The following is a 13,984-nucleotide window of genomic DNA, read 5'->3' on the forward strand; positions in this document are numbered from 1 at the left end:
TCCGCTCCCTCCTATGTACTGCAACAAATGCTACCCCCCACAAAAGGATGTTCCTTTTCCCGAGGAAATCCGAATCAGGAACCACTGTACCAGCATGGCTCACCGTCCCTGGCCCCGTCCTTTAGTGACCCCACGTCCGGCACTCATAGAACGACCCCTTGGTCGACCGAGTGACTCTACTCCAAGCAAACCCACATTACGCCTACGTTGAGTTCCCAGACGGGCGGGAGGACACTGTTTCGGTGCGAGACCTAGCTCAGGACACGGTAGACCCAGCAAACCCCCCAACCCAACCTTCCCCAACTTTTTATTCCCCAGGCCCCGTGCCGCAACAGAAGGACCAACAGCACCCCAACGACCCGGGCCACCCTGCCGACCACACGACTGGGGAATTGAGCAACGGAGCAGTCGCACCCGACGAGCCCGCTGGCGACACCACTCCAGCGACCTCAATCCCGGCACCATGGCGGTCACGCCGGATGGTCAGTCCCCCTGACCGCTACAGTCCTTGACCTACCCCTTCCTTTCATTCTCTCCCTTGTTTTTGTTTTTTTTTCCCAGGGTCAGTTCTCCAAGAAGGGGTGAATCTGATAGTACAGATCTATCACCAATGTACATAGTGTATATAGTTACAGTATCTAGACTGTGCTTACAGCGATTGGCTGAGAGCTAAGCCACACCTATTGTCTGGGCCTTAAAGGGTTGTGTCCCTAGTCAGGTTGGATCATTCCGGACTGGTCGGCCACCTGTGAAGAGCTCCTGTCTTTTGCTAATAAAAGCCTTGGTTTGGATCAACAAGTCTTTGATTCTTTCAACGAGCTCTACAGGGACCTCTCCCCTCCACAAATGGGAACGCCTTCTTTCTCTCTGTCATTAACGAGTACTCCCGCTTCCCGTTCACCATTCCGTCCATAAACATCCACTTCGTCAATCATAAAGGGCCTAGACTCCATTTTTGCCCTGTTCAGGTATCCCAGCTATATTCATAGTGACTGGGGCTCATCCTTTATGAGTGATGAGCTACGTCAGTACCTGCTGGCGAGAGGCATCACCTCCAGCAGGGCGACTAGCTACAACCCCCAGGGGAACGGACAGGTTAAAAAGGAGAAGCAAGACCGACGCCCTGGTGGAAAGGGTGAAACTGCCCCGTGCCAATCCCATGTGGAGTACCTGGATGACAGGGAGGACACCGTCTCCATCAGGGGCCTGGCACCTGCTGGAACAGAGAGCTGTTGGCCCGGGTCGTTGGGGTGCTGTTGGTCCTTCTGTGAGCTACGGAGCTCATTCTTGCCACCCCCACCCAGGGCCTCAGGGGATCTGGTTCAGGAGGAAGGTCCACCTTTGTGCCTGAGACCCAGCCCACCTCTCCTCCCTCACAAGGAGACCTAAGGTGTCCAAGCCCACCCCCCCCCCCCCCCCGTGCTAAGGGGCTCCACCAGGATCTCCAGAGATCATTTAAATTTGTAAATTACTATTTTTATCTTCTAAATCAATGTTTTTCATTCACAGACCCCAAATTCTGCAGGAAGGGGTGAAAGCCTGAACTGGGATTCACTGGTGGTTGACTACGCCCCCATCTCCCTGTTTTTAACCCTGGTTTCCCGCCTGAACCCAGAGCCCCTCTGAAGATCCTCCCCTCAGTTATAAGCTAATAAAAGTGTATCTTCTCCTTTCAGTCGTCGGAACTTTTATTCACCCACTCGCCAGCCACGTTTCTGGGTCCTGTCTGAGTTCCTTCCTGCTTCTTTCTGTCCACAAGGGTTCTGTCTGATTGCAGCTCCTGCAGAAGTTCAGGTCCCTCCTTCAATTGCGCGCACACTGAGAAGTTCAGGTCCCTCCTTCAATTGCGCGCACACTGCGGTGCAGCGGCCTCCCTGAACCCAGCGACGGAGACCGGTCTGACCAGCAGGGAGCAGATCACCGCCACGGGCTGCGTGGGAGCCCGTCTGCAGCGGGACCGCGGGGCTCAGTTCTGGGGCTCCAACTCGTTCCTGTTCACATCCTTCCATTTTTATGGAGGAGATACAACTGAAAGTTGACGAGTCCACAAAAATAACCGCATCCTCTCCCACCTGGGTGGGCGCACACGTCCAAGGCGCTGAGCTGCGGGGGTCCCAGACGCAGAGACCCTGGGGAAAGGGCTTGCAGCGAGATGGGGCCACAGGTCAGCACAGAGAGCGGCTGGGGTTTGGAGGGAACCGGCCAACCTCCTCGGTCACAGGGCGCTGGCCGAAGGGGTGCAATTCCCGGGGCGCAGAGCAGACGGGGACACGCACCGGATGGGCCGGAGCGCGCCTTGGAGACGGGCGCGTGCACGAGAGACCAAACGAGGGGACGGAAGGGTTCGGACACTAAAAAGAAATAAAGGCTCGGCGGCTTTGGGAGAGCAAAGACTGGGAGGGGTGTGAGAGAAGGGTGAACAGAGAGAGGGAGTAGAGGGGCCGGACAGAGGGTGGAGGGGAGACAGAGGGTGGAGGGGAGACAGAGGGTGGAGGGGAGACAGAGGGTGGAGGGGAGACAAGAGGGTGGAGGGGAGACAGAGCAGAGGAGGGGAGACAGAGGGTGGAGGGGAGACAAGAGGGTGGAGGGGAGACAGAGCAGAGGAGGGGAGACAGAGGGTGGAGGGGAGACAAGAGGGTGGAGGGGAGACAGAGCAGAGGAGGGGAGACAGAGGGTGGAGGGGAGACAAGAGGGTGGAGGGGAGACAGAGGGTGGAGGGGAGACAACAGGGTGGAGAAGAGCCGGACAGAGCAGAGGAGGGGAGACAGGGGAGGAGAGCAAAGGGAGGGGGAGAGGGGAGGGGTTGAGAGGAGGCGGCAGCGAGAGCGACATAGTCGGAACTGGAGGTGAAGAGCGGCCCCGGGATGGAGCTGTGGCGACAGTGCACGCTGTGGCTGACAGCCTGCGGGGTCCTGCCACCGGGACACCGGCTGAGCAGCCCCGAGGCGCGGCTGTTCGAGTTGGCGCAGAGCCTGCGGGACGGAGTGTTGCTGTGTCGGCTGCTCTCAGCGCTGCGGCCGGGTTGTATCAGCATCAAACATACCAGTCAACGACCGCACATGTCACAGGTGAGAGATCCTCCCGCATCGCGATCCTTCCCCCCTCCCCAACCCGGCGGCGCTCCTTCCCTTCCCCCAGCGGCGCTCCTTCCCTACCCCCAGCGGCGCTCCTTCCCTACCCCCAGCGGCGCTCCTTCCCTTCCCCCGGCGACGCTCTCTCCCCTTCCCCCGGCGGCGCTCCCTCCCTCTCTCCCTCCCCCCGGCGGCGCTCCCTCCCTCTCTCCCTCCCCCCGGCGGCGCTCCCTCCCTCTCTCCCTCCCCCCGGCGGCGCTCCCTCCCTCTCTCCCTCCCCCCGGCGGGGCTCCCTCCCTCTCTCACTCCCCCCGGCGGCGCTCCCTCCCCCTCCCTCCCCCCGGCGGCGCTCCCTCCCTCTCTCCCTCCCCCCGGCGGCGCTCCCTCCCTCTCTCCCTCCCCCCGGCGGCGCTCCCTCCCTCTCTCCCTCCCCCCGGCGGCGCTCCCTCCCTCTCTCCCTCCCCCCGGCGGCGCTCCCTCCCTCCCCCCGGCGGCGCTCCCTCCCTCCCCCGGCGGCGCTCCCTCCCTCCCCCCGGCGGCGCTCCCTCCCTCCCCCCGGCGGCGCTCCCTCCCTCCCCCCGGCGGCGCTCCCTCCCTCCCCCCGGCGGCGCTCCCTCCCTCCCCCCGGCGGCGCTCCCTCCCTCCCCCCGGCGGCGCTCCCTCCCTCCCCCCGGCGGCGCTCCCTCCCTCCCTCCCCCCGGCGGCGCTCCCTCCCTCCCTCCCCCCGGCGGCGCTCCCTCCCTCCCTCCCTCCCCCCGGCGGCGCTCCCTCCCTCCCTCCCTCCCCCCGGCGGCGCTCCCTCCCTCCCTCCCTCCCCCCGGCGGCGCTCCCTCCCTCCCTCCCTCCCCCCGGCGGCGCTCCCTCCCTCCCTCCCTCCCTCCCTCCCTCCCCCCGGCGGCGCTCCCTCCCTCCCTCCCTCCCTCCCTCCCTCCCCCCGGCGGCGCTCCCTCCCTCCCTCCCTCCCCCCGGCGGCGCTCCCTCCCTCCCTCCCTCCCCCCGGCGGCGCTCCCTCCCTCCCTCCCTCCCCCCGGCGGCGCTCCCTCCCTCCCTCCCTCCCCCCGGCGGCGCTCCCTCCCTCCCTCCCTCCCCCCGGCGGCGCTCCCTCCCTCCCTCCCTCCCCCCGGCGGCGCTCCCTCCCTCCCTCCCTCCCCCCGGCGGCGCTCCCTCCCTCCCTCCCTCCCCCCGGCGGCGCTCCCCTCCCTCCCTCCCTCCCCCCGGCGGCGCTCCCTCCCTCCCTCCCTCCCCCCGGCGGCGCTCCCTCCCTCCCTCCCTCCCCCCGCGGCGCTCCCTCCCTCCCTCCCTCCCCCCGGCGGCGCTTCCTCCCTCCCTCCCTCCCCCCGGCGGCGCTCCCTCCCTCCCTCCCTCCCCCCGGCGGCGCTCCCTCCCTCCCTCCCTCCCCCCGGCGGCGCTCCCTCCCTCCCTCCCTCCCCCCGGCGGCGCTCCCTCCCTCCCCCCGGCGGCGCTCCCTCCCTCCCTCCCCCCGGCGGCGCTCCTCCCCTCCTTTCCCGGCGGCGCTCCCTCCCTTCCTCCCCTCCTTTCCCGGCGGCGCTCCCTCTTCCTCCTTCCCCCCACTTCTCGGCGGCGCTCCCTCTTCCTCCCCTCCTTTCCCGGCGGCGCTCCCTCTTCCTCCCCTCCTTCCCCGGCGGCGCTCCCTCTTCCTCCCCTCCTTTCCCGGCGGCGCTCCCTCTTCCTCCCCTCCTTTCCCGGCGGCGCTCCCTCTTCCTCCCCTCCTTTCCCGGCGGCGCTCCCTCTTCCTCCCCTCCTTTCCCGGCGGCGCTCCCTCTTCCTCCCCTCCTTTCCCGGCGGCTCTCCCTCTTCCTCCCCTCCTTTCCCGGCGGCGCTCCCTCTTCCTCCCCTCCTTTCCCGGCGGCGCTCCCTCTTCCTCCCCTCCTTTCCCGGCGGCGCTCCCTCTTCCTCCCCTCCTTTCCCGGCGGCGCTCCCACTTCCTCCCCTCCTTTCCCGGCGGCGCTCCCACTTCCTCCCCTCCTTTCCCGGCGGCGCTCCCACTTCCTCCCCTCCTTTCCCGGCGGCGCTCCAACTTCCTCCCCACCTTTCCCGGCGGCGCTCCCTCTCTCTACGGTGGCATTCCCTCTTCCTCCCCCACCCCTGGCAGCACCCCCTTTCTCCCCGCCGTCGCTCCCTCTTCCTTTCCTCACTCCCCGGCGTCGCTCCCTCAGCTGTCCCTTGTCTGAAAAGCGACCTCTACACGTAATGGTTTTGTTTAATTTACTCATCGGGGGTTGGCGTTGGGGTCTCTAGGGAGAGACTGGATTGTCCATGTGATCTCCCATAAGAGCAGCAGAGCAGGGGAGTGAGAATCCAATGGAATCTGCTCCCAACTTACAACTTTACATTTTGGTCCATAGTCTAGTGACGATGTTACAAAAGAAGGAGGTTTACAAACTCTCAGGCCCTTCTCGTCTGTCCTGGGCGGAATCAATTTCAGAGGGGCCCTGCCAGGGATATTCATATTGTTATTAGCCAAGGGTGTGGTGCCCAAGTCTGGAGGGTGGCTCGTGATGGGCTTTGATTGAAGAAAGGTTGCAAAGACAAATGAGAGAACCACAGGATGTAGTAGGGAATGTCAGTGATGGGACAGGATCAACCAGCATCTGGAAAGGCAAGCACTGTGGTGACACTGCATTGACAAGGGCATTGCAATGGACTTGTCCCTAAGGCAAGGGCTCTGACTTGGTCCCATCTGGTCTTGAAGGTCAGACAATGTGGGATCCAGGATGAGGTAGCCAGTTGGATTCAATGTTGAACCAAGAGAAGCTGGAAGAATTTGATGGGTCAGGCAGCATCAATGGAGAGAAAGGGTCAGAGTGTGTTGGTGCAATACACAAAGCTGTTGGAGAAACTCAGCAGCTCATACAGTATCCATGGAAAGTGGGAGCAGGGTTTAGCCCTTCTTCAGCTGTCAATGTGTTGGGTTGGCAACCTTTCTCTGCCATTTCCTTGCCCAATTTCCAGACGTGTTGAGGGCCTTCTGCATCCTTGCCTCCTCAACACAAAGCCATCAATCCCTTTATCCAAATCACCAACATATTACGTGAAATGAAGCAATCTCCCTATCTAGTCACTGGCAGCCAACCAGAAAGGGCCCCTTTATCTTTGCCTCTTGAAAATCAGCCAATTATCTACCCCTGTAATACCAGGGGCTTCCTTGTGTGGGAACTCATCAAAGACTGTCTGAAAATCTAAGGCAACCATATCCACTGACTCTCCATTATCTGTCCTTTTTGTTAGTTCCTCCACCTGGTTTCTCAGGCAAGATTTCCCCTGAAGGAAACCATGCTGATTTCTGTCTCCATGTACCCCGAACCTCATGCTTAATAATAGATCCTAATATTCCACCAACCACAGATAACAGGCCAACCAGTCGAAAATTTCCTTTTGCCTTCCTCCCTTCTTAAAGAATAGAGTGACATTTGCAATTTTCTAGTCCTCCAGAACCATTTCAGAATCTCGTGATTCTAATGCCTCTATAATTTCTTCAGAAGGCTGAGGAGACTGAATTTGGGGTGTCTAGAGAGGGAGTACCCCGCTAATGCCTCTACAATCTCTTCAGCTACCTCATTACAAACACGGGTCCAGGTGATTCATCCACCTCCAGACTTTTCAACATCCCCAACATTTAGCAGTTGTACACCACTATAAAATGTCTATACCCACTTCTGGCCCTTGAAACTGAAATTTCTGGCACATTGCTGGTGTCTTCCACAGTGAAAAACAACACAAAATGACCTGGATGAAGAAGTAGAAGAGGCGGAAGGACAGGTCAGGAAGTTTGTGGATGATACAAAGGTTGTAGGAGTTGAGGATGGAGCTGAAGATTATAACAGGATGTCGGCAGGATGCAGAGTTGGGCAGAAAAGTAGCAGATGGAGTGTGAAGTGAAGCATTTTGGAATGACACAAGAAGGCAGAGTACAGGAATGATGGTCAGATACTTAGAAATGTGGATGAACAGAGGGACCTTTGGCTCCAAATCCATACATCCCTCAAGGTCACCATACAGATTGGCAGGACAGTTTATAAAGCCGATGGGATGCTGGGTTTCATTAGATTTTCAGATTTCAGTTTTCCAGATTTATTATCAGAGAACATACATGACATCATATACAATCCTGAGATTTCTTTTTCCTGTGGGCATAGGAGAATTACCTTTAATTTGTAGTGCAAAAAATAAACTGTACACAGCGTAAACGTGTAAACAAATAAAGAACTGTAAACAGAAAACAAATGTAAACAAACTGTACAATACAGAGAGAACAAAGAAAATCAATAAAGTGCACAAGTGAGAGTCCTTAAATGAGTCCCTGATTGAGTTTGTGGTTGAGGAATCTGATGGTGGAGGGGGAGCAGCTGTTCCTGAACCTGCTGGTGCGAGTCTTGTGGCACCGAGACCTCTTTCCCGATGGCAGCAGCGAGAACAAAGCGAGTGCTGGGTGGGCTGGAAGAATTTGATGGGTCAGGCAGCATCAATGGAGAGAAAGGGTCAGAGTGTGTTGGTGCAATACACAAAGCTGTTGGAGAAACTCAGCAGCTCATACAGTATCCATGGAAAGTGGGAGCAGGGTTTAGCCCTTCTTCAGCTGTCAATGTGTTGTGGGGGCCTAGAATGCCTTTGTAGGGTGGCCGTGGAGACTGAAGCAATAGTGATATTGAAGAGACTTTTAGGCAGGCACATGGAATGGGTTTAGGTTTTTTGGAGGGTAGGTTTTGAGAGGTTCGTTCTATCTCACTTGAAATCGTCTTTGCATGTCACTCTGGGTCAACATCAATTCGCCTATCGTACTAACAGGTCGATGGAGGATGCCATTTCTACAGCGCTATTTTGACTCCTCTTGATAGCCCTAACTCTTAGATGGAATTCTATTCATTGATTACAGTTCAGCTTTCATCACTTTTGGGCCATCAAACCTGACGACCAAACTTTGTTTGTATGGTTTCAGCCCATCCCTTTGCAACTGGATTCTGGATTTCCTTACTAACAGACCCCAGTCTGTTAGGCTGGGCAATATTTGTTCCTCCAGTCTCACCATGAATACCAGAATGCCCCAGGGTTGCATGCTGAGCCCCCTTTTGTATTCCATCTTTACCTCCAACTTCGTTCCCATGTACAACTCAAACTTAATTATAAACTTTGCAGATGACACTACGGTGGTGGGCCTGATCACAGGGGATGATGAAATGGCCTATAGGGGAGGTTCAGCACCTGCCGAGAACAATCTGCACTCAGTACTCAAAAGACCAAGGAGATTCTTGTGGATTTTAGACAGGCAGAAGCCACACTCGTGTCCCGATTTGCATCAGTGGAGTACTGGTGGAGCATTCCCAGAGCTTTACGTTCCTGGGGTCCATATCTCCACTGATATCACTTGCTCCCTGAAATCAATTTTGATTACAAAGGCACCACAATGTCTTTATCTTTTGAGATGCACAAGGAAGTTGCATCTGTTGGATTTCTATAGATTGAGAGTGTGCTGACTTACCGTACTTCGGTGTGGTCTGGGAATTGTACTGTACAAGACAGGAAGGCACTCCAGTGGGTAGTGAAAACTGCCCAATGGATTGTTGGGATGCAACTGCCTCCCATTGTATCTACCTATAAGGGCCGATGTATATCATTAAAGACGCAACACACCCTAACCATGAACTATTTACTCTCCACCCAACGGACAGACACTACAGGAGCTTTTGCTTGAGCACCACTGGGCTTCAAAAGAGCTTTTTTCATGGAGCCGTGAGAATGTTAAAGACCAATTCACAGCGCTGAGTGGTACTGCCCTTTGATTTTATCATCAGTCATTTTCAACAATTCATGTTAGAACAGAGAGTTTTAGTTGCATATGGTTTATTGTATGTTTTTATCGTAATGTACGTAGTTCCATGTTAAATTCTGGTCGGAGCTGATTGTGTTTCTACCAGCACAATAATCCTCATTCTCATGGGTTGGCACAACATCAAGGGGCCCAAGGGCCTGTACTCTGCTGTAGTGTTCTATATTCTAAATTACTTGTGGATTTGCCTGCTATTTCTTTGCCCCCCTCCCTCACCCTGTTACTATCTCTCCAGTGGTAACAATCAGTTAATGTGGTCTGTAAGTTTGTCGAGGCACCAAAATTGGTGGTGTGTGGAACAGTGAATAAAGTTGATGAACTGGGGGAATGCATCAAGGAAATGACATGGAATTTAACTCAGACACGTGTGAGGTGTCGCACTTTGGTAGGTTAAACCAGGGCAGGATGAATACAAGGAGAGGAAGGGCTCTGGAGAAAGTTGTCGAACAGAGAGACTTGGGGATACAGGCTTGGAGTTAGCTGAAAGAGGTGACACGGATGGGGTGGTGAAGAAGTCTGGGCACATTTGTTTTCACTGGTCAAGGCACGGAGTTCACGAGCTAGGATGTCATGTTACAACTGTACAAGATGCAGCTGAGACCACACTTCATCATGTGTCAGGTCTGGTTACCCAGCTATGAAAAGGTTGGCATCAATGTGGAAAGGGTGCAGAAAAGATTCGCTGGATGTCACCAGAACTGGAGGGGTTGAGTTACAAGGAAGAGGTTGGATAGACTGGGACTAAAGGAGGCTGAAGGGAGACCTTTTTGAGGTATATAAAACCATTGAGTTTTACAACATGGATAAAAACTCTTTCGACCAACTTTTCCATGAGTGGCATAGATGAGGTGAATGGACACAGTTTTTACTCCACAGTCGGGAGTGGTCTAAAAGGCATGGGTTTAGGTGAGAGTCAATAAAATTTTTGAAAAACCTGAGGAACAACCTCTACACAGTGGGTTGTGCGTCTGTGGAATGAGCTGCCAAAGGACGTGGTAGATGGGAGTCTAATTACAATATTTAAGAAACAGGGATGTGGAAAAGTTTAGAGATACACAAATCAAGTGCAGGTAAGTGGGTTGAGCTCAGACAGACAGCTTGCCAAGATGCACAAGATGGGATGAAGGGCTTGTTTTCAACTCTGAAGGCTCGGAGATTGTCACAGGAGGCTTCCTCACCCCCAGCTGCACTCCTGCACATGTACCTGACCTGAGGATTATTCTCTGTCTGCATTAAATTCCATCTGCCATTTTGCAGCCCATTTTTCCAGCTGGTCCAGATCCCTCTGCAGCTTTGAAAACCTTCACTGTCCACAACTCGTCTAATCTTTGTGTCATCTGCAAACTTACTGATCCAATTTCCCACATTATCATCCAGGTCATTGATATAGATGACAATCATTAATATGGATTGGTCCCAGTACCTATCCCTGAGGCACACCACTAGTCACAGGCCTCCAGTAAGACTGCCAATCCTTGACAACCGCCTCTTGGTTTCTCCCATTGTGTAATTCAGTTTTCTACCTAATCCTGAATACCCAGCGTCTGAACCTTCTTGACTAAGCTCCCATGTGGGACCTTGTCAAAGGCCTTGATAAAGTCCATGTAGACCATATCCTTAGCCTTTATCAACTTTCCGCAAAAATACTCAAAAAGATTGGTTAAACATGACCTACCACTCACAAAGCCAAAGGAACAACGGGAGCTATCCTCCAATCCTCTGGTACCACTCCTGTGTTGAAGGACGTTTTAAATACCTTTGCTGGGGGCCCCTGCAATTCCTATACCAGCTTTCCTGGAGGACTGAGGTAATATCTGGCCAGGCCCTGGGGATTTATCCACCTTTATTTGCTTTAAGGAAGCAATCTCCTCCACCTCTGTAACCTCCATTGGGCCCACAACCTTGCTGCTTGTTTGCCTCCCTTCTGTAGACTCGTTGTCCACCTCCTGAGTAAATACAGATGCAGAAAACCCATTTCAGATTTCCCCCACCTCTTTTGGCTCCATACAAAGCCAACCACTTTGCTCTTCAAAAGGGACAATTTTGTTCCTTGCTTTCCTTAATATATCAGTGGAATTTCTTGGGATTTTCAAACACCTTGTCTGCCAGAGGAACTTCATGCCTTCCAGATTTCCTGTTTGTCTTTTCCTACTTGTACTCCTCAAGTATCTGATTTGGCCTTCTTGCCCCTTTCTGTTCTGCACCTCCTTTACAGCATAGTTACACAGAGCCTTACAGGCCCATCAGCCCATTATGTTGTTCCAACCTTTGGAAAGCTACTCCACAACCATCTCATTTGTCCCTACCTCACACCCCATAACCTATTTTTCTTGCATTCATGAGCCTATCTAATAGTCTTTCAAAAGCAGAGGAAATTTACCAGCACGTTGCATGGATTGGAGATTGTGTCTTACAAAGCAAGGTGAACTGAGCTGGGGCTTTTCTCGTTGGAGTGATAAAGGATGGGAGGAGTCTTAATAGAGATATGTAAGGTTATGAGGGGGGTTGGATCAGATGGACAGAGAGCACCTTTTTCCTGGGCGAAAATAGCAAGTTCCAGGGACATCTGTTTCAGCTGAATGGAGGAAAGTTCTTTATTCAGAGTGGTGGGTGCCTGGAACACATTACCAGCCAGTGGTGGTGGAGGCTGGTAGAAGAGAATATTCAAAAGACTCATAGACAGGAACATGGATGTCAGAAAAATAGAGGGTTATAGATGTGATGGAGGGAAGGATTAGATTGTTGTGGAGTTGGTTTACACAGGTCAACACAGCATCGTGCATCTGGTTTATTACATTGGCTCCTTCAATTCTCACTGACTATTGAATGGTCTATAATATCCCATTAATGAGAACATCCCTTTTCAATTTCTCTGTTCCATGCACACAACCTTAGTAAATGAGCCCTCTGGTCCATCCTGTCTGAACACTGCTGTGACAATTTCCCTGATGAGCAATACCATCCCTCCTCTTTCATCCCTCCCTCTCTATCTATCGCATCGAAAACAACAGAACCTCAGAACATGGAGTTGCCTGCCCGGCCCCTCTTGCAACTAAGGTTTACGAATGGCCACTGTCCTAATTCCACATGCTGATCCATCTGCCTTTCCTCAAATCGTCCTTGAATTGAAATAGATGACTTAGAATATTATAATTACCACGTTCAACCCTTTCTATTTCCCGCCTTCTCTGCAGGTTGACAACATTTTTTCACAACCACTTTGCTCTCTGCTCTGGTTCCCAGACCCCATCATCACGGGTTTAACACCCACCCCTATACCTCCTCCCAACTAGTCAGCACTAGTAAAAGTTTCGGCAAGAATATTGGTCCCTCTGCACTTAGAATAAATCCCACTTTCCCTGGAAGAGACCCCAATGATTTGAGAATCTGAAGCTCCCCCTCCTGCATGTCTCTTGTCACATATTCAGCTGTATTATCTGCTCATTTCTATCCTCACCAGCATTTGCGTGTGTTTCAATGTGTCTCCACAACTCTGGAGGTCCCTTCCTTTAACCTCGCATCTCAGGACTTCATCACCCTTCATACCCACATCATTCTGATCTTGCTTAAGAATGTTGTGGATTTGATCTGAGATGCCCCTTGCCCTATCATCTAGGAGACAACGTACTATTCTAGAGTCTCATTCTCATCCACAAAGTCTAAATCTATTCCCTGTTACCATTGAATTCCCAATCACTACAGCTGGCATCTTCTCTCCCCTTCTCTTCTGAGCCAAAGAGCCAGAGATGCGAGCACCAGTGATCTAGAATCTGCATGAGAGAGGTTGGGAATGTGGGGAGAATAAAATTAGATCAGTGTTGGATCAGTATTGACGTTGGTCAGCATGGACTCAATGGGCCTGCACATATTATGTCAGATTTCAGATTTATTGTCAGAGTGCAGCACAGACGGTGTGGCGGTTACAGCGCCAGTGATTGGGACTGGGGTTTGAATCCTGTGCTGTCTGTAAGGAGTTTGTACGTTCTCCCCATATCTGTGCGGGTTTTCTCCGGGGGCTCCAGTTTTCTCCCACTGTTCAAAACATACCGGGGATGTGGGTTAATTAGGTGTAACTGGGCAGGGATAGTGGTGTCCCCATACCAGACTGGGATGCAGCTGATCACCACCCTTTCCATCACACCACTGTGGAAATTTGCCATGATTTCTGGTGTCGTACCTAACTCCGCAAACTCCTGAGGAAGAGTAACTCTAACAAATTTACTTTGGGATGTGGACATTGTGGGCTCCAACACTGCCACAATCTGCTCACCTGAAGATTCTTTTCCTCAACAGTTCCTCTGCCTGAAGAACATTCGGATTTTCCTTTCCACCTGTTGTGACACATTTGGCATGCGTCGGAACCACCTGTTTGATGCTTTCGATCTGTTTGATCTCCGTGACTTTGCAAAGGTAAGTTTTAAGATGCTTTTTAATCCATTCAGAACTCTCGTATCGTTGTTGGATAAGGGGAAAGTTTGTGTGGGATCATTCAACGTGAGGAATTTATCAATGGATATTGAGAGCTTTCATAGGGGAAAAGGAGGGGTAAATATGGACCTGAATTACAGAGACAAGAATTTATGACAAATAAAGATATAGAGGAATTGTGGACGCACTTAAAGATCTAAGAAAACACGAGCGTGAGGAGGCTATTTGGCCCATCAAGCCTCACCCACCATTCAATGTGGATGTTTGACAAGGTTTCCCATCCAGAAAGGCATGAGGTCCATGAAAACTTCTCAGCATGAATCTGGAATTGGTTCGTCCACAGAGGGTAGCAGTTAATGGAACATATTCTGCCTGGAGGTCGGTGGGCCTGTGATGTTCCATGGGGATCTTTATGGTCTTTGCAAATGACTTGGATCAGTAAGTTTGCAGATGATTTGAAGGTTGGAGGTGTTGTGGACTGTGTAGAGAGTTGACATAGGCTGTAATTGGATACTGACAGGATGCAGAGTTGGGCAGAGAAATGGCAAATGGAGTTCCATCCGGATAAGTGTGACATGATACCTTATTAAGTCAAATCAGGTCGTGTTTATTTGTCGTTCGCACCATGACCATTGCAGTG

At 53.1% G+C, this 13,984-nt stretch overlaps 2 protein-coding genes across 3 annotated transcripts in view; both read left to right on the plus strand.

Annotated features, from left to right (window-relative positions):
- Positions 1-1,675, plus strand: part of LOC138764094 (mitochondrial adenyl nucleotide antiporter SLC25A24-like) — a 99,792-nt gene extending 98,117 nt beyond the window's left edge. Inside the window, exon 10 of the mRNA XM_069939463.1 lies at positions 1,510-1,675. Within this exon, the coding sequence (XP_069795564.1) occupies positions 1,510-1,535 (26 nt within the window). The 3' untranslated portion in view covers positions 1,536-1,675. The remainder of the gene's footprint in view (positions 1-1,509) is intronic.
- A 1,125-nt stretch (positions 1,676-2,800) lies between these two features.
- The window catches only part of LOC138764095 (guanine nucleotide exchange factor VAV3), a 280,714-nt gene continuing 269,530 nt past the window's right edge, over positions 2,801-13,984 (plus strand). For both annotated transcript variants that reach the window (XM_069939464.1, XM_069939466.1), the window contains exons 1-2: positions 2,801-3,068; positions 13,210-13,326. In XM_069939464.1, coding sequence (XP_069795565.1) covers positions 2,865-3,068; positions 13,210-13,326 — 321 coding nt within the window. In that variant the 5' untranslated portion in view covers positions 2,801-2,864. The remainder of the gene's footprint in view (positions 3,069-13,209; positions 13,327-13,984) is intronic.

This window comes from Narcine bancroftii, chromosome 5 (genome assembly GCF_036971445.1).
Source record: "Narcine bancroftii isolate sNarBan1 chromosome 5, sNarBan1.hap1, whole genome shotgun sequence".
NCBI lineage: Eukaryota > Metazoa > Chordata > Chondrichthyes > Torpediniformes > Narcinidae > Narcine > Narcine bancroftii.